The 26,110-nt window shown below is 42.6% G+C and overlaps 3 protein-coding genes across 3 annotated transcripts in view; all 3 read right to left on the bottom strand.

Moving 5' to 3' along the window:
- Positions 1-686: 686 nt before the first annotated feature.
- Positions 687-2,608, bottom strand: LOC137794706 (uncharacterized). Its single transcript, XM_068591681.1, has 6 exons — positions 2,566-2,608; positions 2,102-2,431; positions 1,562-1,921; positions 1,033-1,167; positions 902-945; positions 687-818 (listed from the first exon to the last, which is right to left on the bottom strand). The coding sequence occupies exons 1-6, from the start codon at positions 2,606-2,608 to the stop codon at positions 687-689; spliced, it is 1,044 nt and encodes a 347-aa protein (XP_068447782.1).
- A 6,527-nt stretch (positions 2,609-9,135) lies between these two features.
- Positions 9,136-10,492, bottom strand: LOC137797404 (ribonuclease-like 3). Its single transcript, XM_068595361.1, has 3 exons — positions 10,421-10,492; positions 9,996-10,054; positions 9,136-9,611 (listed from the first exon to the last, which is right to left on the bottom strand). The coding sequence occupies exon 3, from the start codon at positions 9,603-9,605 to the stop codon at positions 9,174-9,176; it is 432 nt and encodes a 143-aa protein (XP_068451462.1). The 5' UTR covers positions 9,606-9,611; positions 9,996-10,054; positions 10,421-10,492; the 3' UTR covers positions 9,136-9,173.
- Positions 10,493-13,719: 3,227 nt separating this feature from the next.
- The window catches only part of slit3 (slit homolog 3 (Drosophila)), a 232,179-nt gene continuing 219,788 nt past the window's right edge, over positions 13,720-26,110 (bottom strand). Inside the window, exons 34-38 of the mRNA XM_068594006.1 lie at positions 18,503-18,657; positions 17,839-17,999; positions 17,324-17,481; positions 17,003-17,208; positions 13,720-16,502 (exon numbers count right to left, since the gene is read on the bottom strand). Coding sequence (XP_068450107.1) covers positions 16,249-16,502; positions 17,003-17,208; positions 17,324-17,481; positions 17,839-17,999; positions 18,503-18,657 — 934 coding nt within the window. The 3' untranslated portion in view covers positions 13,720-16,248. The remainder of the gene's footprint in view (positions 16,503-17,002; positions 17,209-17,323; positions 17,482-17,838; positions 18,000-18,502; positions 18,658-26,110) is intronic.

Raw genomic sequence — 26,110 nt, 5'->3', positions numbered from 1 at the left:
GTAAACCACTACGGTCTGACTCCTATTGATGGTCCAGTATGAATAGCTGATCAATCACATTCAATGATTATAGTTAAATGTGTCTCTTACATGTTGTGATGTAAGGTGATCATATCGGAAAAGACCAACATGGTTTGCTGAAACAATTTCATAACATTGACAACAGGGAATATGCACAGACTTGTAATATCTTTATTATACGTAAACACAAACTCAATATGAATGCTGCCTTATTCTTGGTCTTTTTTGTAGACAAAAATAGCTACATGACAACGCCACAGATTTAAGTTTTTATATTCTTGTTAATGTCATTATGACTGCAGTAGCATTTCCCGTCATGCATTTTATTAAAACCAGCAACAGTAATGAAAACAATCAAACACACTTCACGCGGCCACTTTACACATTAAATGTCCCCCACATCACAGTTAGGATGAAATAACTCTTAGAAGTCTGATTTTAGAAAGGTTTAATCACGGTAAAGAGGACTAAAAATAACCCAGACGACAAAGACAGGAAGTTTGTGTGCCAGTAAAGTATCGGTGTGACGGCATCACAGATGAATGAAAGGCCTTTGACCACGTACACTTATTACTGTTTACATTAAGCATGAGACCACAACGTTAAAGCAAGATCAGCAGCTACCACGCTCAGCAACAGCTGACGTCAGACAGCCCCTCGACATGCTAATCCAAGCCCAAGGCCTTGACAGCGGCGTAGATCCTCTCTCTCTCTGTTGCCTCGGCTCTCGTTCCACCGCTGGCAGATTTCATCACATTGAAGACGACAGTAGAATACACCCACGCGTCTTCATTTCTCTGGAGAAATGTATTGCAAACTATGTGAGAAGACAAATCCAATTAAGACACATTGCATGTGTTTTTGGATAAGTTTATCTTACCTTTAAATTCCTTTTTGCAACATTTTCTAGGAGGGAAACGGCAGCTACGATATGAAATAAACACACTGATGATAAAATATTCATACATAGACATGTGTATGTGAGAGGTATAGCGAGGTAACTTGTATTACCTTCATCATTGCAATAATCACACTTGTTTTTCTTGATGGCGTAGATGAGGACTGCTGCGACAGTCACACTTACAGCGAGCACAGCACACGGCAGGAGCAGCAAGACATTGTCACTAAAGCACCACAAGCCGGTTTCTAACACATGAAAACAAAACAATGACTTTTAGTGAAACTAAATGAAAATCGAATTTTACTTGTCACAAGTATGTGTTTACAATCAAACTGTATGGATGTTATTTTACTTCTGATTAACACTAAACACTTACGAATGTAAATGTCCTTTATTAAACTAATTTACCACATTGCATTGCCAGTAATAATAACTAATGCACTGCAAAACATGGTTAAAAGCCACAGAATTTAGAAATGTAAAAATGATTTCCATTTGATTGAATGGTGCAGCCATAAAAACTAATACACAATATAGAGTATATCATGCTGTTAAGGCGTGCATGTATTCTTCAACCCTAGAGCATTTACTGTGGCAATAACAAGGAGACATTCGGTAAAAATGAAAACTTAAAGTTACCTTTGATGTCCAGTTTTGTTCCATTTCCAAACAGTATCTCCCCGCACGTGGCGACAGCACAGTAGTAAGTTCCAGCATCGGAGGAGCTGACGTTCTTGGAGAAGCGATGAACACAACTCCTCCGAGTGTCACTTCTCTTCTCACAGTCGTCGTGTTCACTTCCACCACTGTAGATGACGTTTGGATGAGATTTATCTGACCTGACTCCAAACCAGTGCACACTATATTCACCTGGACAGGCCTTTTTCTCAAAGGCAGAGAGGACCGAGCACTGGAGAGTCACGGACTCTCCCGGATGAACTGCATCGGACTCGCTCGGCCACTGCACAACAGCAGAGTCGCTCATCCTGCGAGTGTTTCCTACCAAACACAAGAGTGGAGCATGTGACACGTCGTCTGCATCGTCTTCACGTTCGAAGCAGCGTCGAAAAAGGAAACTTCAAAATGTCAAAAGCAGATGTTGAAGAAATACAAAAAAAACATCTGATATTTGTGATTCTACACATTACTGATGTGTAGAGTGGCACATATCTGTCTTACCTTCGAAAGACAGATATGTGCCACTCCACTGATCATTATTCCAGTTAATGACTGCACAGTGATACAGTGCCTCGTCCTCTTCGACCGTCTTCAAGATGGTCAGAGTGCTCATGGTTTCTGTATTGTTAGCATACATGTGTGAGGCGTGAAACCCTTGCTTCAACGTAGCGTGTTCGGTGCCTTTCGTCAGTATCGTGATTAAAGTGAGAGTGTCACCAATTCTCTGCCGGTACCACTTGACCCGTGTGTTGCTATACTGTGGATCAGCGAAAACACATGTGAAGGTTGCAGGTTCACCAAGTTGAACGGTGGTCACCAAGAGCTCTGCATCTGTATTAAAAGACAATGGAGTTCATGTATTTATATGAATAATGTAGTTTTAGAAAGTACTAAATCATTTTTTTTTTAAAAAGAAACCTTTCTCCTACAAAACACTCCTCATAAATAGTTTGAACATCACTTACGTCCTTGATGGAGCAGAAGCAGAGTAATGCATGAAAAGATCATCCTGATGTTCTCTTGATCTCCGTTGGGTTTTCACAGAGTAAAAGTGATGATGTGAGACGGAGGAGACGGGTCAGAGTCACAGAAGGGAGGTTTCAAAACTAGATTTCCTGTCTTAAAGTTGCACTTTTGTGGTGTTGTGGTTTGTTTGAATAAAGGAAAGGAATGCCAAACTGCAGCACAAGCATTTAAGATGTGTATATTTTAGGATATTACCTTGGTTTCTATAACAATTCTGTAAAAAGTGAAAATGTCAATTTGACGACTAAATGAAAAGTGAAGGGATCTAAACCACATATGATGTAGCATGCATGTAGCATGCATGTAGCATGTGTATAGTTGTCAGAACAACGTGTCAACATGATGCTTGAAAAGATAGAATGATCAAATAGATCAGGCCGTCACCGAAGTCTCTGAGGTCTTTTTCACCAGCTAGCTTTCCGGTCCTTTGAAGAGACCTCTGGTGCGGTTCTTCTGGACGGGTGTGACAGCAGTTGTTGTGCTCTGCAGACCACAGAAAGTGTCTACATCTTCCGTCGCAAACTAAAAACACATCTTTTTCGACTACACCTTCAATAAGGAGTAGCAGCACTTTAATAGCACTTACATGTCTCTTACTGACAGCACTTTGTAGTTTATTGAAATTGTACTTTCCTGATTCTTCTTCTGAGCTTGTACTCATGGTTGAATGCACTTACTGCAAGTCGCTTTGGATCAAGGAGTCAGCTAAATGACATGTAACGTAATGCAGGCGTCTGATGAACATCTGGGCCAAAGAGAGCAGACAGGATGTGATCGAGATCAACAAGAAATTCACTCCTTCCTACATGCTCCTCGTGAAAATGTTTTTATTTGGTCTGCTTCACTTTGAGCAAATTGAAACTGAAACAGACTAAAAATGGAACAAACCAAAAGTATCCATCCGACTCTGACTGGGACTAAACAGGTGAAGCCTGAGCAGGAGCCGTCGAGGAACACGGATGTGTGTACCGACTGTCCTCTCAATCCTTTAGATAGTTGAGATGCTTCGGTCTGGACAAAGCCTCACGTCTCTCAGTGTGACGGGGACATCGCTGCTCTCAAAAGGCCAAGTGTGGTTGCTGCTTCAACCACTTTCAGGAAGGAAATAGCTGCACGTGTGACGTGGTTAAAAAGACAAAGAAACACCCGTTCACCATGGTTACCCAATGATCCGAACAATCGCACTCATTACATCAATTGATTTAGTTTCATATTTGTCTCAAAACTGTGAGCATAGCAGTATCAACCCTGTGGATGAATCGTTTGGCCTTTTCAACACATAAACCATATTTGACTTATTTTCTCTAAGACAATCTGGACAGGAAGGAGTCAGTCCGTTTCTTCATGTTGAAAGTTTTCTGACACCCTGTGGTTGGGAAAAATCATGACTGCCAGCGCTTAGAGGCCGAGGCCTCGTGCAGTCTCCTATCACACCGGATGGTTGGACACACAGTGACTGAAACACACAAACAACTCGAATATAAACTTTTGACCACAAAAGGGACAGTTCTTTAAGAAAAACAACTACAGAAATAAAATGGTAAGTCAAAAGTATCTGGTGAAATATATATGTTGCTATATCTGGCACCTAATGTCACACATCACTTACCTTCCTCACTGTTCTTATCCCAAAACCCTGACATCAGAGTAGATGCTCTCCTTCTGGACTTCAGCTCTCCTTAAACTCCTGCTAGCTTTCCCTCTGGTGAAGTTTGTCACGGAATAAACCAACGAGTCTTCATCTGCCTGTAGAAACATAAGGCAGCACATTACTGGACTGTTAGGTTGAACTTAAATGTACCAACTAAACATCCATCTTTAAAGTGACTCACCTGCTGATCAGCGGTTGTTGTCGCTGCATTTGTTTGCAGAACAGCACCTAGATGATAACATGAGGAACAATCAGCGCAGTGGTGATGAAATAGTGGAGTAAGTAAAGGAACAGCACTAATGTTTACAGAGTAAAATGTACAAAATCAACAGTTAAGTTAGTTTTATTACCGTCACAACAAATGCGCTTGTTCTTCTTGATGGCGAAGATAAGTACGACTATAACAGTCAAACTTATAGCCAACGCAGCACAAGACAGACACAGAGTCGTATTGTCCCTCTGACAGTCCACAAACGGCTTATCGGAGGCTGAAATATTAAGAACAAACAATATACATTCACAAGGTGTAAAAGTACATCAGTAATCTCTCATTTTGCCTCTTGGTAAGATTATGAATAGTCAATTGAAGCTGATTTTGTCAGGTGAGGGGTTGAAAAAATGACCCGAACGCCGATAAACCGTTCCAGGAATCTTTAATAACGGAAAAACGGGTCCAAAAAGCAAAAGGCACTAAAACAGAATCAAGTGGAAGTTGAATGGGAAACTGAACAAACAGGCCGATGACACACCACGGAGAAACAGCACGAACCCACAAGGAGACAAGAGACACATGAGTTTAAATCCAAGCGGGAGGTAACGAGCAACAAGTGGACACAACGAGGGCAGCACAGGTGCAGGAATCCACAACCAGGAACCAGGCAGACAATGCCAGACAATCACCAGACCAGGAAGTGCAGAGACGCCGGTGACACAAGACTACAAAATAAAACAGGAACCAAAACTCAACCTATGACAGTTTTGATGGTGATTACCTTCAATGTCCAGTTTTGTTCCTTTTCCAAATAAGATCTCTCCACATGTGACCACAGCGCAGTGAAGAGTCCCGGCATCAGAGGAGCTGACGTCCTGAGAGAAGCTGTACACACATCTCTGTGTCGAGTTATCCTCAGGACGTTTCTCACATGCAGCTCTGTTTCCATGAACATACATTAAACTGGGAGGAGAGTCATCTGATCCGGCTCTGAACCAGAACACCCTCTGTTCTCCTGGACACGCTTTCTTCTCAGAGTCTGAGAGGACTGAACACTGCAGAGTCACCGAGTCTCCTGGACGGACCGGCTCAGACGTACGGTCCTGGAGGACAGCAGTGATATCAGGTTCTGGTCCTGGGAAATGATGATAACTATATTAAACTATATTTCTGTGTGTTCCTCAAGTACTCCGGTAGTTAATAAAAGATATGAATGAAACTAAATGATACCACAAACTTTCCCTAAATGTATGATGACACAATAAACCCTAAAGAGCAATCAGTATGAACAGGAAGGACACACAGGAAGCCAAAGACCCGCACTAACGTTCTAGTATAAAATGTTTTAAATCAGCCCAAATAAAGACACACACTTCTATATTTTTGTTTGCAAAAGACACACGCATGTTCTGAATCACTTTTATGCATTTAATGAACACAACATTTTCTAGTACTGCATGTAAGAGACAGCACAAAGTTCGAGGCTGCAGTGGGAACTTGAATGTTGATGTTGATTAATTTACCTTTGACTCTCAGGAAGGTTTGATTCAGAAACAACATCTGGAGTTCAACCGCTTGTTGACAGCAGTAAAATGCAGCGTCACTCAGCTCTGCTTTGGTAATACGGAGAACAAATGTTCCAGGCCCTTGTGTTGCTTTAATGCGACGGTGAGTGTGAGAAACACTGGCATTATCAAAAGTATAGGTGGATGCTAAGATTTCTGGGAAGTTTCCAGCAACAAGTCTGATCCAATACAAGAATCCTGCGAATGAAGACTGGCGGCTACACGTCAGAGTCACATCCTCGCCAACACAAACGGTCTTTGTCACAAAGCTTTGCTGGTTTGTGCATCCTGAAAAAAAACAAATAGCATGTGATACAATTACACCAAAGTCCCCATAAGAAGGTGACATTAGTTGAAACATAACAGAAGTGAAACTGTATTTTGTTTGTGTACTTACGCCCACTTGAGAACACGAACACTACACAAAATATGATCATCATTTTCTGGTTAATCCACTTGAACCAGCGCATGATTTTGATCCCACTGCAGGATGATTAGTCTTGATGTGACTATCGAATGGGAGGGAACGAGCTCAGATCAATCCGATTGGTCCGTCGTCTCGTAGGTTTGTAGTTCTGGAAATGTTCACAACCAAATGCTCCAGCCGTTTGGTTTTGACATCGCACGTCACACCCACGAGTTATCTGTAAACATCTGTAATGTCATGAAAACGTTATCCAAACCTTTGAAGAGGCAGACGAATATGACCACATGAAAAGATATTTTGATTCAATTCAATATTTCCCAGTGTGGTGCCATCTCATCATTGTCACAGTTTAAATAGATTTTACACCTTTTACCCGCCGAAGGCCTTTTACACAATAATAGTCAGTTTCACACCAAAGAAAACGACACAAGACACTTTTACTTGTCATCTTCCTAGTTGCGTGCTGAAGGTCAAAGTAGCGACTTGAGAGCGCAGTGACAGGGTGAAAAGATGAAACAATGTGCAGACAGAGTCTAACTGGGATCGAAACTTTGTCTATTTAAAATGTTGTGGTTTGGCGTTTGTGGTGAGTGTAGCAGTGACAGCTGTCCAAAGCAAAGAGGATCCTTACAAACCAAAACAGGTTTCATGTGTCAAACACTGAATTATTCCCTTTAGTTTGGACTGCAGGTTAACAAGTGAAACCACAAGGTGTGCAGTTTCATTTCCACAAGAACGGTTGTGATAAAATAGGAAAAGTGCATGTTACTTATGTTACTTATGTACTTACGTTTGAGATAAGCAGCTTTCTGTGTTTATGTAGTATTTTTGTTTCTCTACAGTTGTACATGTAGCATTGAATATATGTGATAAGTATATCTCACATGTTGACATTGGTACTTTCTGGCCTTGCAGTGTGTGAGTCCGTGACGTTAACACACTGTTATAAACACAAACAGTCCCTCTCTCTCTTCACTCTGCTGCCATCTTCTGGTCAGAGTCATTCAAACTCATCACAGTGTTTGTTGAATTGTTCAATTTGCTATTTTTCTCCTTCTGCTGACATGGATCGTGGTTATCTGGATCGTGGTCCATGGCTTAATCTCATTATATGAATAATAATCTGTCATATTCATGTGATGTGCTGTTACTCTGTTACGTTGCTCGTTCTGGTCACATGACATGTGTTGCCTTTGTCCATCCAGGCAGAGGGATCCTCCTCTGTTGCTCTCCGGGAAGTTTCTTTCCTTTTTTGTTTTTATTTCCTGACCCGATGTGAGGTCCTGGGACAGGGATGTTGTATGTGTACAGATTGTAAAGCCCTACAGGGTATTTTTGTAATTTGTGATTTTGGGCTACACAAAATAAACTGAATTGAATTGATTTTGTGAACCGCAAACGTTCATGTCTGAATGTAGGTTTAATGGAGGATCCAGGGAATCTGAGTCCATTTTTTAAATCAGTAAGTGTATTTAGCACGTCATGTTCACAGCAGTGCCTACCTGAGAGGATGACATCGTTTGATTGACAACAGTTTGTGTTGAGAAGATTCAGATTTCCTTCAGTTTCAGGAAGATGCCTTCAGTTTCTCTGTGCAGGCGGACACATTCAGACTTATGTAAGCCTCAACAACAATGTTTAGTAATAGTTTGGATGAACACGACTCTCTCCCCCATGTTGACTCTGGCAGTTGCTTTCTGGACTTTGATATATTTCATTACTTTAAATTGCTGCCAAGATCAACATGTTTTGTGGTCGTGGTTCAGTTTCAGTTGTGGGCAAACCTTGAACCCAGTGGAAACAAATAATCCAGCTTGAGCATGTGTAACAGTTCAGGGTCTGTGCAGAGGGGCCACAGTCAGTGCAGCACTGGCAGAGCAGGGACAATGAAAAGGTTTTTAATTAGCGACGGACAGTCCTTTGTGTTTTTTTGTCTTGTTCTCCCCAAGTCTGTTATAGTTTAGTCTTCCCTTAGAGAAGTCATCATAGTATAAAACAAAGATCCAGTCTTTCATGCGCTAAATGTCTCACAAAGGTGTGTTTTATCTGCAGAGGACCGATCCATCAGGACTATGTTTTATCATCACAATCAGGGACTAATATGAAAATCACAATGCACGTGTATATCCAGTAGCACTTTATAATGACTACACACTATTTAGCATAAGTCATTTATAAATGGTTTCTAGAGCATATAGTCATCACTTTGAAAGTGTCCCACAAAATGTTTAACTAATACTAACGACTAGTAACTTGAATTAATGAATTGCCGTATTAAAACACGTTTATAAATCAGGTTAACCATTAGTGCATCATCTATAAGTCCTCAATAATAGGTTTGTGATACATATATTACTTAATTTACAAATGGAGAATCCATCATTTACAAAGTATGAACCTAAACATGGAACGCATAATAGTGAAGCTTATTAATCAAGAACAAAATGTTGGAACAATGCTTTATAAATGATGATGTATTCATGCTTTACTAATGCTAAACAGTGTATATCTATTATTTATAATGGAACATTAGAGTAAAGGGCACATTATTTTTCACAAACCTTTACTATTTTAAAAGGGTCAAATGGTGAAATCTTATTCACACCAACATTGACAATTATTTGACATAAAAAACAGACAGTAAGCGGTCAAATGTATTTTATTGAACGAGAGACTGAAGTACAAAGCTGGAGTCAGTTTTCGAGGCTCATGATGTCTCCCTGCAGGTGCACAGGGAAGGTGTTCTCACACTGGATCACGACGTATCTGGTGCGGGCTTGACCGCGGTACTGACAGTGTGGACGCCGGCCCCCCTGGTTCCTCAGGCTGCAGACGATGATGGGGAAGGGTTGGTTGCTTTTGGTCATGCCGCCAGCATATGGCGATCCTGCGTCCTGGCAGATGGCTCTGACGAGGTTTGTGCCGGCGATGATGAAGCTGTTGGTCTCCTTACACTCGTTACCGTCGGGTTTGGTGATACCTCTGCTTTGTATCACCTGGTCACATCTGCCCGCGCTCATCTGCCCGATGACATGCTGGTTTATAAAGTTTCTGTAGCGGTAGTTTATCTGGCAAACGACTACAGTCCCAGAAAGCAGCAGCAGACAAGCAAATTGGATCCTCATGATTCCCTGGTGTAGAAAATATGGGGAGAAATGTCCTGTTATGATACAGCAGCATATGAGTATAGTGCAATATCAAAGCTACCATTATAATATATATGTTTCATATGCAGATATGCTTTCACGAGGCAATTGGTGAAGCAGCAGCACCACTGTTATGAAATTATATCAAGAGCTGAAAACAATGGAAGCTAGTGAACTCCTCAGTCCCATAATGTGTTATTTTCAAATATTGTGTAAATTAAACAAATAGAACATTTGAAAAAAGTCTTCATTGTATTTCACAAGCTCTGTATGAATCCATAGAAATGTTGAAAAATGCTGACATACTAGTATGAATAAGCCATCGTGAACTATTGTCAGCTGGATAATAAAGCAAGACCAGAAACAAACCTGTGAAGCTGGGTGAAGCGTTTGAAAGGTCTTTGCTCTTCCTCACTTCAGGAGATTTACTTTGCAGCAACAACAACAAAAAAATAATATTTCTTTTTACAAAAAAAAACAACAAGTTTGTCTAGCAAATATTGTAATATCAAACTATATGGACGCGTATCACAGTGAGCAGAGACTGTGAAACCTGTGCAAACTGCAGAGTCATTTATAGACGTATCACATGGCAAGCTGGGTAAACAAGGGCGTAGCTTTGGTCTCAGCATTGGTAGGGACAGATTATAGAACAAGAATAAAGATCATTATTGACATTGTATTGCTATTTTACCTGTGAAGAGAAATTGACCTTGACAGGACAGAATTGACAGAACAGGTTATAGTACAGTCAATAATTGTTTATGAAGCAAAAGCATACATGAAATTCATACCTACAAGGCCTTGGACTCAGCTCCCCTGTCTGTCTGTCTGTCTGTCTGTCTGTCTGTCTGTCTGTCTGTCTGTCTGTCTGTCTGTCACCTCACAGTCACCCCCCCTCAGGAAGAGAGATCGTTGAGAGCAGGGCGTATTTATCTGACTCCAATGACCCTTCCTTCTTCCATCTTTGTGCATACTTGTCTTTTCTAATACATATTATTGGGTGAAGAGTACATAAGCATTTACATAAGTGGGTATGTTCTAAAATAGCAACGCGTGCCAATCATTTACATAAATGAGTATATCCTAAAATGGTAATGCAGACTTCGTGAAATCCTACCTTCTGTTTGTGAGAATGTGTCACGACAAGACAATAAGTGTGCCTGTGAATAGAAGGAAACATGTATTTGGCTCGTGAGAGCCTCACTCCTTCTCTTGGCGTGTTTCATATCAAGGTAATATGTGTGTCTGAAGAGCAAAGGTGGTATCTCCGGCCTGTGTGAGGCCCCTCTACCTGCTGGGTTTCTCTAAGCATATGATCGCAGAAACAGGAACTCATCCTTCATTACATGTTGGTGTGAAAGACTCATTGTACATCTCAAGTTCCTGAAATGTGTCTACCTTTAAGTAACAGTGTGTAGCACACAAGTGCTGCGCTTAGCAAATTGCAGAAGTATAAGCTTTGCAGGCGTATAAACTTATAAAACATATAAACTTTGCAGAAGTATAAACTTGCAGAATCATGATGAACTTTTAAGAGCATGATGAACTTTTCTCCTCTGTTCTTGTGTACTTTTAACCCTGTAATGGAACATGATTAAAACTCTTATTTCTCTTCACTTGTTATAACTATCAAACTCTTTCAAAGAGGAGAAAACAAATACAGTCACGTGTCAATTATGACAGCGCCTAAAGTCCTATCAAGATTTAATACTGCAGGGTGAGGTTTCCAATTTAAAACTCATATGTTTTGCTCCGTTTACAGTGAGCGTCACTACGCTGGACTTTTAGATCACCGCAAACGGAGGATGGATCTGTTTTTACGAGCGGACGCTTCACGGTGTCATGAGCTGCCACAGAACTAGCAGCAGTAGTTGAGTTTGGACTTCATCTACTTCCTGAAAGTATATCTACTTTACTCAGTTTGCTGCAGCTTCATACTTTTTATCTGCAGCTTCATACTTTTTTATCTGCAGCTTCATACTTCATACATCTGCAGCTTCATACTTTTCATCTGCAGCTTCATACTTCATACATCTGCAGCTTCATACTTTTTTATCTGCAGCTTCATACTTCATACATCTGCAGCTTCATACTTTTCATCTGCAGCTTCATACTTCATACATCTGCAGCTTCATACTTCATACATCTGCAGCTTCATACTTCATACATCTGCAGCGTCATACTTCATACATCTGCAGCGTCATACTTCATACATCTGCAGCGTCATACTTCATGCATCTGCAGCTTCATACTTCATGCATCTGCAGCTTCATACTTCATGCATCTGCAGCTTCATACTTTTCATCTGCAGCTTCATACTTCATACATCTGCAGCTTAATGCTTTATGCATCTGCAGCTTCATACTTCATACATCTGCAGCTTCATACCTTTCAGCAGATGCTGTGTGATTGTTCTGGAAGAGTCTATTAACATTAAATGTTTTGTTTGCTAATTTATCAAGCACACACGTCAGCAGCTACGTTGGCAGGGAAAGTTAATTAATATGTCCACACAGAATGTAACTCGACTTTTCTCCGTAACTTTTTTAAAAAAATGATTCCATCCATCATCCAAACCGCTTATCCTCATTAGGGTCACGTGGCGCTGGAACAGGAATGATTATTTCCCGTTGATAGTTTACTGAGGGTGGAGGATGGGTGTGAATCACGAGTAGCCAGCTCCAAGGAAAGGTGCTTGACATTGACATAATAGAATGTGACGCACATTTTAGTAAAACAAATAAAACAAAATAAACAGTTCCCGTGAAGACATTTCCCACTCGGCAAAGCGTGAAGTCGGAGCCGCAGCTTTACAACCTGCACCACATCTCCTCCTGCAAGTCAAGACTCACGTTTCTGACTTCAGCCAATCAAATGACTGCATCTTGTCTCGGAGGCTCGAAGTCGCATTGGAAAACGTGGAAATGTGTTTTTTTTCCTTCCTCTTTTCTGGGCAACGAGCATAATATTATGAAAGCCCATTCCCTCCACGCAAAAAAAAAAAAAAAAATAGGCCAAAAAAAAAAAAAATTAGGACCAAAAAAAAAAAAAAAAAAATTCGGACCAAAAAAAATTAAAAAAATTAAGACTAAAAAAAAAAAAAAATTAGGACCAAAAAAAAAAAAAAAGTTTTTTTCGTTTGACTAAAAAAAAAGGCAACAAAAAAAAAGTTTCATTCCAGGAGAGAAATGTATAGAAGCCCATTCCCGCCACAAAAAGAAAAAAAATTAGGACCAGAAAAAAAAAAATTAGGACCAAAAAAAAAAAAAAAATTAGGACCAGAAAAAAAATTTTTTTTTTGGTCCTAATTTTTTATTTGTGGCGGGAATGGGCGTCCATATAATATATATATATATACATATATATATATATATATATATATATATATATATATATATATATATATGTATATGTATATGTATATATATATATATATATATATATATATATATATATATAATAATATGAATACGTTTTGAAATACATTGTGCAAAATGATTTTTCCGTATTAGTGAGGACAATTGTGTCTTTTCCAAACTTTGGTTGTGACTCGTCCCTATGGACCCCATGCAAACCTAGGCCCTTGTTGGTAAATAGACCAAAGAGGAAACATTGCGCAATAAGCATCAACACATCCTCAGGAGGGAAACAACGTCGGTCAAACCCGCACATCTGACGGCAGTTTGATTCCCGCTCGTCTGTGTCGATGTGTCGTTGAGCAAGACGCTGCAACCCTAATGGCTCCTGTAGCGATGCCTCAGTGTCTGAATGTTAGCTAACGATGAATTATGTTTAAAAAAAACATGCTTAACGCATTTTAAAATCATTGTGTGTGTTAATGGATCGCTACGTGATATATATATATATATATATATATATATATATATATATATATATATATATATATATATATATATATACACACACACACACACACACACACACACACACACACACACACACACACACATCAATATTGATTAAATGTTGGACGTGATGTTGTATGAATAAAACATTTCAGACAGACATGGAAGATGTATAGTTTCAATTGTAGTTTAATTTGAACATTCAACATAAGTATCAATTATCATCACTCACATATTCATGTTTTTTTCAACCTAAGACCTGGAAAATGGAAAAAAAAAAGTTTCTTTCTATTGTCAAAAACAAATAACTCAGGTATTTGTTTTCCTTCACAAACCTTTAGGAGCAGGAAGAGAGAGGCTGAATACAGTGAAGAGAAGTGGGCAGAAGAAAGAAGCTGAACACATAACGGGAGCAAAGGAGGAGAAGAGTTGGTGACAATGGATGAAAACCGAGGACACATCTTGGACAGAGCAAAGCAGGGAGGGATGAAGAAAAGAAGTGAGGAGGAGGAGCATCAGGTAGAAGGAAGAGAAGATGAGGGAAACTGTGACGTTGACAAAGATAATACTGATACGTCTCAAACACAGGTTTCTGTTTAGCTGTGAATTAACTGTAAAAGTGTGACAATACTTTGCACCTGTTGTCAACAAAGCAACAATGTATGAAGTAAACAATACAGTAGTAGTTACATTAAAGTCTTTTGCTATGCTTTTAGTCATGTTAGTCGTCTCTAGGCAGTTACAAACGGTACTAATGCTTTTGCAGCGCTGTTGTGGTTCTGGGCCTCAGAGGCCACTGAGCTGCTACTCTGGAGGTTTGCTGTGATCAGACTGGAGCACTCTGTCTTTCGGTCAACAACGGCACGCCACTCTCTTTAAACCTCCCTCCGACACTGTCAACGTGGAAATTTAGACATGAACACGTTAACCAGAAGTTGTTTGTGAAGCACGTGCTCTGTGGATGTGTGTGTGTCTGTCTGCACCAAACAATCAGACCTGCATTTTACAACATCATCATATAACACACTGAATGCATCACCGTAACGCTGCGAGAGGAAAGATACAAAAGATGGGATCTTGTTGATGCTGCAATGTCACATTAAACACGAGGAACATCAAGTGATTCACACCAAACGCACTGCGACACATTCGCGACTCCTCTTGTGGACCCAATTGAACGGTTTCAGTGTCGACACGCTTCATGGGGCCGACACACGCAACCTGATCACGAGTATTTATTCACCGCCAGCATCATTTTCTTTGGGAACTAAGAAAGGCCATCATTTCATTTTGATTGTGTTGTCATTGAGGCGTTCAACATTCAGTAGCAGTGGTTTACAATATCGCGGCAACATTTTTGGATTTAAAAAAAAAGTACACGAGGCACTTAAAGTTGTGTAAATCAACAATTCCCGTCAATCATTTTGCACATTCTCATCTGTTAAGGCAAACATACTTGACTTTGGCATGAAGGCTTTACTCTGGAGGGTCTTCCTAACTGTCACGGTCAGAAAGTCATCAGATGCTGACGAGACATTTAAAGAGCAACTGAAACGAGCTGAGCAATTAGTTTGCTGTTTTTCCTCCAGTGGTTTAGCATCTGGCCTCCCTGCACCCCAGGGTGCACCGTGACATCACATGTGGAGGTGGTAACAGAGTGCAACGCAGCACACGTCTCCCCACTAACAGCTACCACCAGCAGAGATGCACAGCGGACACGTTCAAGCTGCTCGTGTTGAAAATGGGGCGGTTTGATTCAAAATGGCTTCCTCGTTTGCCGAGGATGAAAACTGATTTCAAATATCAGCAGCTCGAAGGCGTCATGCTCATTTTACAGTAATGGTTTCACTTGTTGATTTGAATGGGAACTCCTCAGGTTCAATGTTAAATTCTTAATGAATAGAAAATGTCTTCATGTCAAACCTCAAGTGGCTCCAAGTCTGGTGTGCAACAGCAAACTAAAGAATAACACAGCATGGAACAACGTGTTATACATCTCTGTGAAAAAGAGTCTTCATGGTTTCTCAAAGAAATGTGAGGATGATGTCCATTATATAGTGAAGCAGGTTAGCGAGGCACAAACAGGTCCCTCTTCCTCTCCGGGAGGCCGGCCGTCAAGAGACCGCCGCCTTTCCCTTGTCGTGGGATGGAGGGAGCTCTTCTCTCTCCTCCTCTCAGTGTCCAAAGCCTCCCACCCATCAGCACTCACATTATCATGCAAATACACTTTGAAAATATAGAATTCGTTGGGTTAGGGTATATATTTATATAGATTTATACAAACATATAAATTCATATACTTTTAAGGAATGTTAATCTATTTTGCTGTGTATTTTTCCTCCTTACAAGGTACAAAATAACTTTCCATACTATGTAACACATTATATAATCAACACATACAAAAAAAAAACACAACTTATCAGTCCTTTTATCCTCTTTTAGAAAAAAAAATCCATAATAAAAATAAGTTCTATGTTTTTTCTCACTTATATCTTACAATATATTTTCTCTCTGTCAAAAAAAACACGCACACATGTCCCATTTCTGTTTCCCCCGTTTGTGGTTTCTCTCGGCGGCAAATTGGCAGCGGTCAAACTGAATGTGTAGAAAAAAAAACAACCCCAAAAATAATAATCACATAACGATGGTGCTCATCAACGTGGAGATCATCTCAGAGCGACAGCCTCGTAGACGTGTGGATTTCACAAAATGGCAGCGGTGGGTGTTGCGTAACGAGCTGACGGGCGGTGCTGTTACAACGGGCACTTGGAGCAGCCGCACTCCAGCGCACTTTCCATCTCCTCGGAGTACGAGGTGCCGTCGGTGCAGCGGAAGAGCGCCTTCCTCCTTCTGCTCTTGGTGACGCCGCAGCAGACACCCTGGGGCGCCGCTGCCTGGCAGGATCGGGGACAATCCATGCGGGGAATCTTGCTGGTGGAGGTGCACGTTGTCATCGGGTGGTGGCGCTTCAGCAGCTCCCTCACCATCTCTCCCTGACATGTGAGCTCTGGGCATCAACGGAGAGAGCACACGAGACGCACACGTTACAGCCCGCGTGCTGGCACGAAAAGGAAAAGTTCGTGGAAAACGATGAGGGTTTTGAGGCACCGGCTGCTTTTCAAATGTGGAGCGCCGAAGACTCGTGTGAGAGGAATTGGAGCGGCTTCACACCGCACTTGTTCTTGTTTTGGTGTGAATCTGGAGTTTTAGTCGTGTTGCCTCATCTTTTAATGTATTTTACCTGTTATGTGAGTTCTGTGTGTCTTGTGACTGTTGAAACTTTTCTATGCTGCTGTCTTGGCCAGGCTTCCCTTGGAAAAGAGCTCATTGTATCTCAACGGGACCAACCTGCTTAAATAAAGGCTAATAATATATACATATATATATATATATATATATATATATATATATATATATATATATATATATATATATATATATATATATATATATATGTATATTTGAGGCATCATCCCACATCATCTTCTCTCATGTTTCCCTTTTTACCTGTGTCACAGGTTGGCCCGGCGTACCCCGGCTGACAGTGGCAGACGGGCTCTCCTCCCTCGGACACGCGGCATTCCCCGTGGCCGCAGCGCTGCCCCCTGCAGGCCGGAGGCTCCTGCCGCCGATCGCAGTACTGACCCTGGTAGCCCTCGCCGCACTGGCAACTGTAGGACTGCCCCTTCGGCACACACAGGCCGTGGACGCATCTGGAGCGAGAGGAAAGAAAGAAGGCAGACCGGTTCGAGGAGGTTGGGCTCTGTCGGGCTCAGGTGTCATGAAGCGTCTCGGTTTTTGCGGTGTCGCCGCCCCGTCTGGGCTTACCGGCTGTCCTGACAGGCGCTCGCCGCCGTCGTCTGGTCGCACAGGGCCCCGCCGCGACCCGGAGGACAATCGCACGTCACCCCCGTCTCCCCGCCCTCCCTGCAGGCGCCCTGAGCACACACACTGCAGGAATGACAGCCCGCGAGAATGCCCTCGGCCTGGGGACAGAAAGGGAGAAAACACCGTCGAGGGGAAGCTGAGTGAAGGGGCCTTTCGCTGCGAAGAGACGAGATGCTGCATGAAATCTGCCCTGAAGATCTTTAGCGTGACAGTCATGTTTTCTACTGTTTGTCGCTGATATGATGAACACGTCGTCCTTGTTTTGAACACGTAGCATTACTGTCATCACAATTTGCATCATCACTTTTGTTCGGAGGCATGTCTGCTTTCTCTTGCGCAGCCTAACCTCAATGCGTACAGTTGAGGGTGTGATTTTAAAGGAGCACCAATAGAGGTGCAATATGAATGCACAGCTCATTTGAAGCCGGGCTCAGATCCTCCCCACGTATAGTTACCTTGCCCTCGACCCCTTGCAGCCGCGCTCCTCCGGCGGCTCTGTAACTCAGGTCTTGAAGCTCCCCGTTGATTCGGACATTGTGGATGCATCCGTTAAAAGCCTGAGGGGAACGTTCAGGGCCGGGTCGTAGACCTGAGGCCACCACCTGAGATGGTACTCCTGGGAAGTAGAAGAGAGCGAGGCGGGAAGTTATAGAACATTTCAAATGTAAAAGAAAGAGAAAAGTGATAAAACATGTGGAAGAAAATAAGAGAAACAGAGAAAAAAACACACACTTCACTCATCTGATTTCATTCTTTATAGGATTATTCCAGTAAAATACAATTTTCGAGCAAGAATATGGCGTTATAGCTTCTTCTGTTGCAAAGCCACATTATATTTATTTGTGGGACTTGAGAAAAAAGAAAGACGATTCTTAGGGGGCGTGTCCTGCCCTTTTTTTCTGGGAAAAGTGGAACAGAAACTGTTCTCCTTGTCTTCACCACATCCCTTGCTGGGACTCAGTATGTGTGTGGTATTTGCATGTTGTGGCTGTATTTGTATGTCCCCATGCAGGCCAACATGTGACCGAGACCACAACAAAAGCAGGAAAGGGCGGGGTAAAAGAAACATCTGTCTGCTCAGAACACGTGGCCTTGAATGTGTGTCAATGGTCGTCGTACCTCCGATGTAAAGTTGGGTGTTGTGGTCGACGGAGGGCTGGCGGGCCAGCTTGCCCAGGCTCTTGGGGGCCCCGTTATCCACCACCAGGCTCAGTGAACGGTTCTGGATCAACAGCTCCACCGCGTGGAAGAGCCCGTCGTTCACAGTCTCAACGCTGTAACACACAGACACACACACACACACACACACACACAGGAGAAAAAAAGGAAGGAGGGATTTTCAATATGGTTCCTATTATGATAAATTATGGTTAGTTCTACACCAGACAGGAGAATTAGGGAGGAAAAAACACCATGCAGCAAACTGGGAACGCCAGACACAAAACAGACTCCAAACATGTTCAAGTCAAACATTTCTTTTCTTTGTTTTGTTGTGTTTGCAAATCGACCGATCCGAATGAAAAAAAGAACGAGGGAAGTGTATGTTGAATTGATATCCTCAGACGTACAACAGACTGAATGCATCCTCGTTGCAGCGCTCTCCATCTGGGCCATGGTCAGTTAACATCGGGGTCAGAATGGATCCGTCGTATTCAAATGGCCTGCAGCCAGGAGGTGAGACTAAACGTACACGACTCTCCAGCCAGACTCCACCACTTAAAACCTTCGCGTTCACAGAAAGACGCTCTCGGACGACAGCGCTGGTATTTTTTGGTGAAACATTTCCTTTCCGCTACAGGAGGAGCCTCATCATGACCTTTCGCACCATGTCTGACCCTGGGAGGAAAAAAGTGTCCGTGTGTGTGTGTGTGTGTGTGTTTGTGAGAATGTGTGTCTCTAAGATTCCCCACTAAGTGGCGTTCGCTGGAGGGGAGACAGACAGCTGTAGAGACAGTGGTTTGGCACGAGAGGGAGAGAGAGAGACTGAGGGGAAGAGAGGTGGATGGTGGGCTGCATGGCGGAGCTGACTGTGCCTCCGTTCACCCGAGTTATTCCTCCTGAACCCGGAGAAAACCAGCAGGACGTTAAAAAAAAAAAAAAAACAGAAACACAAAAGAACAAGTGAAGCCACTCTTTCCGTTGGTGGTCTGCTTCAGACTCCCACAGCTAAACATCCAGACAATACATCTCTTTGTCTGCAGCCATTCATGGGCTAACAAGCTAAGGAGCCTCAAGTGAGCTTCGACTGACGGCTGTTTATAGAGCGTTCAGATTACAGTGATGTTACATTAACAGCCAATGGAGCGGGGGTTGTGAGCTCTGGAGGCGGGCCAGCGGGACTCCCACCGAACATGCTGATCGGACAAAAACAAGAGGAAACACGGGGAGATGTTGTAACATGCAGTAACATTAGATGGAGGCAGAGTAGAATGGTGAAGAAGTAGCTTTAAACAAGGACGGAGAGGAAGAAGACAGATTGGAAAAGAAAACAATTAGGGGGACTGAATATGAAAAAAGAAAGTACAGAAAAATAATACCCTCCCATCTGTAAATAATCAACGGTGCATACATATACTGGTGGGAGCCTTCATCTTACGAGGCTCCACACACACAGTATAGCAGTAAGAGGGGTTTACATATCATTGTTATTAATTACTGATTTACTTTATTATGAAATACTGATTTACCTTCATTTGTAGTTTGTCCTACATCGAGTCATGTTTCCCTTGTAGTACAAATACACTAATACACTTTAGAATAAGATTACTTCCTGAACAGAAAACACCAATCTGAAATTCTTTGCAACCATTTATGCAATAAAAATAAGACCCGTGTTCTTCTGGCCATCGATCTCCTTTCTAAAACAAGAGCTCTTACTTCCCTGCAGACCCAACAGACACATGCATGGTTTCCATTAGGAGCCGTGTAATTTAATCACGGTCTCCAACAGGCAGAATTATGGTCTGCTCTCTGAAAGATTAGCCGTCTATCTCACTCCCCTTTTTTCTATCCTATCTTCTATCTTTTCTCTCCATACATGTCCTATCCTCCTTTTCTTTCCTTTCTTTCTACACTTCCCCTCCCTCATCTGTTTTTTCTCCTCCCTGGTTAATGCTGGTATGACCTCTTCTCCTCTTTTTTATTCCTGTGCTCTTCCCTCCTTTAATTCCCTCCAGCAGTGCTTTTCACCCACTTTACTTCTCCAAGGCTCCTGCACTTTCTCTCTAGAAGCACTCCATCCTTTTTGAATGCATCCAAGTGTCTGGGAAGTTCAATCAAAAAAAGAAGCTTACGCCACTGAGGACACACACAAACGCACACACATGTACACACAGACACACACAAACACAGCTGAGAACCTGCTGTGACATTTAATGTCCACCGGGTGGCAGTAGATGACTGAGGAGTTGACAGACCTGCAGGGAGTGAGTGTGTGTGTGTGTGTGTGTGTGTGTGTGTGTGTGTGTGTGTGTGTGTGTGTGTGTGTATTATCAGGCTGAGATGTGTTTGTGTGTGATTTTAACTTTTACAAATATACAAATATATGAATGCATATTATCTTAATTAACACTGTGTTTAAGTTTATGCATTTAATACATTCTGTGCATTTTTACTCTTTTGATCAATGTATCTTTCTCTATGTTTGTTTGTATGTGTTTATGTGTGTCTATGTGTGTGTGAGTGCATACTTAAGTGTGCGTTTCAGGTTCTTTGAAGTGAGCTGTTTTGGCGTGTGTTTTAGTAAAAACGCAGTCCATTATGGAATTCAATAAAAAACAAACACGCAGCCGTAGCAGATTTCAACTGCCTCTCTCTCGCTTCCTCTCATCGAGTTTCACCCAAACCCACAAGGGACGTCAATTTCCTGTCAGTCCAGAATCAAATACACCCTGAATGAGCGCATACACACACAAATAAACTTCACACAAAAAGAGAACTTCCTAACAAAATGGCTTGTTTTTAATATAACTGAATCAAATATGAACCCGACAGTAATCACAGGTTTTTGACTTCATCCCAGTCTGAAATAAAACAATAAAAAAAACATGCAAATCCACTTACTCTGTTGAATCTAATTAAGCACCACTATCATTTACTTACAGTGTTTCCTAACCACATTTGCAGTGTGTGTGTTTGTGAACATTAATATGTCTGTATGTGTGTGTTTGTCCGTCTGTACGTGTGCACAGCGCAGTCTTTATGTGTCTGTATGTTTCAGTCTCTTTTGTATGTACGTGCATGTTTGTGAGTCTGCATGTCTGTGTATGACTTAATGTGTGTGTGTGTGTGTGTGTGTGTGTTTAGCAGCCCAATCTGATTAAAATGATGTTCAGCAGACAGACAACCCAGTCCCATATTGCCGTGGTAACCTCAATTAGTCATTTCTGAGACGGCAGCTGCCGAGCGAGGAGCTCCTTCTCTGTTCTCCTGCTTTCTTTTTTCAGCTTTCATGAAAGCAGGCCGGTCGGTTCAGATGATATTTCTACTTTTCAGAAGGGCATTCGTCGGGTTCAGAGCGCCAGGAATGAGCGCTCGTTGGTTCGGGCCTATAAGGTTTCAGTGTTAGGAGGTTTGAATTGCCTCTGAGCGTTTTAAAACTACAACGTTCAAGGACGATCTGTTTGTTTTAACCGCGGCCTTAAGAGACAGATTCAGGTCGGAGATTAGGTCTCTTCACGACTAAATCTGGGCATCAAACCAATTGTATGACCTGTTTCTAACTAAAAACTGTACGTACAAATTGTATGATTGAGACAGTCTCAGGATGTAAGCGTATACAAACCGTATAGATTTATTTTAGATGGCAGAACATCAGGTTCATTAGTTGGTGTGATCGTGCACTACGAGTCCAGCTGTACAACGTTATGCAGACCGATCGCCCAACTTCCTGCTGTTATTCACCTCTGTCCTGCTTCTATCACCATTTATCCTTTTAGTAGCTTTGGACCGAGAGCTCTTGAATCTTTGCTGGTTTATTTTTGCTTCTTGAACGCAACCCACTGCACTGTACACGTTGTCTCCGTTGAGGTCGTGTAGAGGATTCACGCCCCCCGCCCTCAGGTCCCGAACCCTTGAGCACGGGCATCTCAACAGCTCCTCTGGTTCAGCACATGATGCCTCACTGGAAGCACCGCGACCCTGAAGTTTGTCTGGTCCAATATTATGTTTATTTTCCTTTCTTCAGATTTTTTACAACTGGCCCGAAATGTAAAAATACAACACTTGTATTATGATTGTTTAATAGTGAGTATTATTGAAGCATTTGGTAAGTATATATTGTACAGTCGTCACAGTACCTGAGCCTCAGTATTCCCTCTATCTCTTCTTCTTTTTCATCCATCACTTCTGTAGTAGTAGTACTTTTACTGTCTCCTTTCTGTGCGTCCTCCCTCCCACTGCCTCCACCCTTCTGTCACATCCATCCCTGCTTCCACGTACCCGTCCCTCCCGCCGCTGCTCGCTGATGAATAACAGTAGATGTGTTCTCTTTGACCCGATGGGAGATTAGTGCATCATTAGTAAAGGGCAACACATTAATACACAACAAACAAACACACACACACACACACACACACACACGCTCTCTCTCCCCCACACACATGTTCATTTAACACCGGGCATGCATAACCACGCTCATCTGTTGCTAATGAGAGCAGTGAAGGATGTGCAAACCGTCTCCTATCGCTCCGTCTGTCACACTCTCTCTCTCTCTCTCTCTCTCTCTCTCTCTCTCTCTCTCTCTCTCTCTCTCTCTCTCTCACTTTCTCTCTCTCTGTCTTTTTCCTACAAATCCAAAGATCACCTAAAATGTACATTTCTGTTTTCACAGTCAGTCCTTCTGCTTCCCACCCCCCAGCATCTTTTAGGCGTTTGAGCTTTCCCTCCTTTTTATACATTCTTCTATCACTTTTTTTTGTGCTTTGTATTATCTAAAGATGTCATCTGGTCAGATGTGCCTCTAAGTGTGACTCTCTGTGTATCTTTTCTGCGTGTGTGTGAGTGTTTTGGTGTGAAGCACTCGCGTAAACAACACGTACGTGTGTGTACAAGGCCTCCTCGTTGTCCTGCTACAATACTCTCTTTCATAGAATTGACTCTCTTCGACACAAAGGTATCCAACACACAACTGAATATCAAGTCAAAGCTAATTCTTAGCGTTCAAAACTGAGGCGGCTAACTGCTTAACCGTATTACCAGGATTAGTTGGACACGCTCTGGATACCACTGCTACGTTCCAGCTCGTTGTCAAACACTGGCTTGAACGTGACGCTCTCCCTCGCTGCCTGGTTTAGATATCCAACCCGGGGATCGCTCGGAAGCATCCCGGGGACTGGCGCCGCTACCTGGCCCTCAGTACCGTGTGGACGGAGCCATGTTCGGGACCTGCCAGAATTAGCTGCGCTCAGACCGTGTTGGTTAAATGGTTACGCCATCCTGGACGGCGTCGGTGGCAGGACGTCCTGCTGCGTCTGCCCGGCCATGCGGTTTCAGTCAGTCTGTAATGCATTCCCAAATTAGCGCGGATAAGATAGGCCATTTGCAATGCTCAGACTCATGAAATCAAAAGATGGCACATACAAAGGAACACATGGAGGCTTGTGGTAAAAGCTGGGCCTCGCCTCCGTCCAGCTTGCTAACCCTAAACATAACATGGAGACAGTGTTTACTTAGTGCTGAGCATTGTGCTCAGACATGATTGGGTCACAGGATCTTTCTCTCACTTCCAATCTTCATATTTCTCGGCCTCCTCCTACTCTGCGCTCGCTTGTCTCTGTTTGTCTTAAGGCTTTCTTTATCTCTCATCTTCCAATCTTCCCTGTTTCGCTACTGTACACTTTCTCTTTCTGTCTTCACCTGTCTCTCTTTCACCCTTTCTTTCTCTGCTGCTGACAGTTTTCCTTGCACTCTGCCTGCCTGTCTCCCTCTCAGGCGTGGCCCGTGTCAAGTTAACAACACCAGACAAGGATAATTCCCTGACTCACTCTGTGGTTTACTTTTCCCCTCTGCTCTTCCCCCTCTTTCTCTCCATTCCTCTCATCCCTCACTCCTCTTTCATCCATCCTCCAATTCAACTGTGTCTCATGGTCTTTTTTTTTTTATTTGGCCTGTTTCTATCCATCCGTTTTATCCCTCCTGCTTCCTTCTCTGGCGGGCAACTTATTCCGCCCAGTTATCTCTTTGTCCTGTTGTCTGCTATTTCGCTCCTGCCTTCCGCCCCGCATCAGCCCATCCGTCACTCTCTCTGGCTATCTCTCTATCTATGTCTGCCTCTCAACGGATCAATCTGTCTTTCTATGCATCCAGACGTCCCTCCGAACGTCCTTCTCTCTCCTGCTCAACCTTTTCAACCCAGTCTCCCCTCCTCCCCATCTGTGCCAGGTAATTAGATTAACCCCATCATTTCATTCCTTCATTCCTTCCTGTCTAACCATCCCTTCCCCTCGTCCTCCTCGCGTCTTTCCACCATGCGTCATGTATTGTGCACACTTGCACATATTCCGGTTTCTGTCATATTGGGGATAAGTGGTGGTTTCTACTCATCTATCCACCCAGATTATAAACCCCCGTTTGTGTGAAGAAACAGAAATTGTCTTTACGGAGTGAAGTCTTGCTGCCCAGACGACCCTCTGGCATACATCCGTCCTGCTGGACATCAGCTCCAGGTTGCTCTCCAGCTGACCCTGCGCTCACCTACAGGGTTCACTACGGCGCCACGCTGTCCTTACAATTAAGCTGTTTGTATGCATCCGTCTATAAAAGGTCAGGGAAGAGAGGATATAGAGTTCACATTCACCTACACAACGCTACACAACTTAATAACCTCCACACATGATGTACATGTACTGAGTGTAACTTTTCAAATCTGACTACGCTGCTGCAGGTGGGGAAAGAAATACATGTTTCTATGAATACTTGTGACAGGAGAGGCGTCAGTACATCTCATGAGCAAGCTGAAACAATGATAATGTTGTCCTTTGACAACATCAGCGGCTTCACTGTCGAAGCGAAATGACACCGTCAATGGCAAATAAATCTGCCTGTCAAACTGAATCCCAAATAATATATTTTGCCTTCACATGCTACTTACTGACTGCAGCGTAACCTACAACATAGACACACTTTCCTGCGAGTACTAATCCTGAAGCTCGACATCCGAAAGAAAGAGTGTGTTTAAGTGAATCACGATTGAGATGCCTGATGCAGTAACAAGCTTGCCCTTGAAGTCGTAAATTGTGACTTCACGTTTCTTCTCCTGCAGCTATAATATAACATAGGGTCCTAATCTTAAAGTCAAATTTGTTCTGAAGGAGTTGCATATCATGGAGAGAGGCAGCGAGGCTCCCAGCATCTCCTCCTCATGTGACCTTGTCTCTATCTACAGAGACAAAGGAACAGAGCGAGAGCCAAAACCACAAAGCCAGACGTCAAACGCTTGAAAGAAATTCGCTGATCAAAATACAAAGAAAGAAGAATGTTAAATAAATTAGAAAGCCATCAAATCTCTCCCTCATTTCCCCTCCTCGCTCTCTCCATCTTCCTTCTCTCTCTCCTTAAATTCATCCACTTACACTAGCAGCTGTCGCTCTGCCTGCATTTGCAGTGGGCATATTTTACTCTGCCTGGTGCGATTGTTCAAAACCGGTACAGAAAGCATTTTCAATATTGACATAGTACTTTAAAATGTATTTTCATACTTTGGTATAATTGCCATAAAGAATGAGACCT

Source organism: Clinocottus analis, unplaced genomic scaffold (genome assembly GCF_023055335.1).
Source record: "Clinocottus analis isolate CAN_PGR_092001 unplaced genomic scaffold, fCliAna1.0.p SCAF_10, whole genome shotgun sequence".
NCBI lineage: Eukaryota > Metazoa > Chordata > Actinopteri > Perciformes > Cottidae > Clinocottus > Clinocottus analis.
Note: the sequence above shows the minus strand (reverse complement) of the source record. Positions and strands in the feature narration are given on the sequence as shown.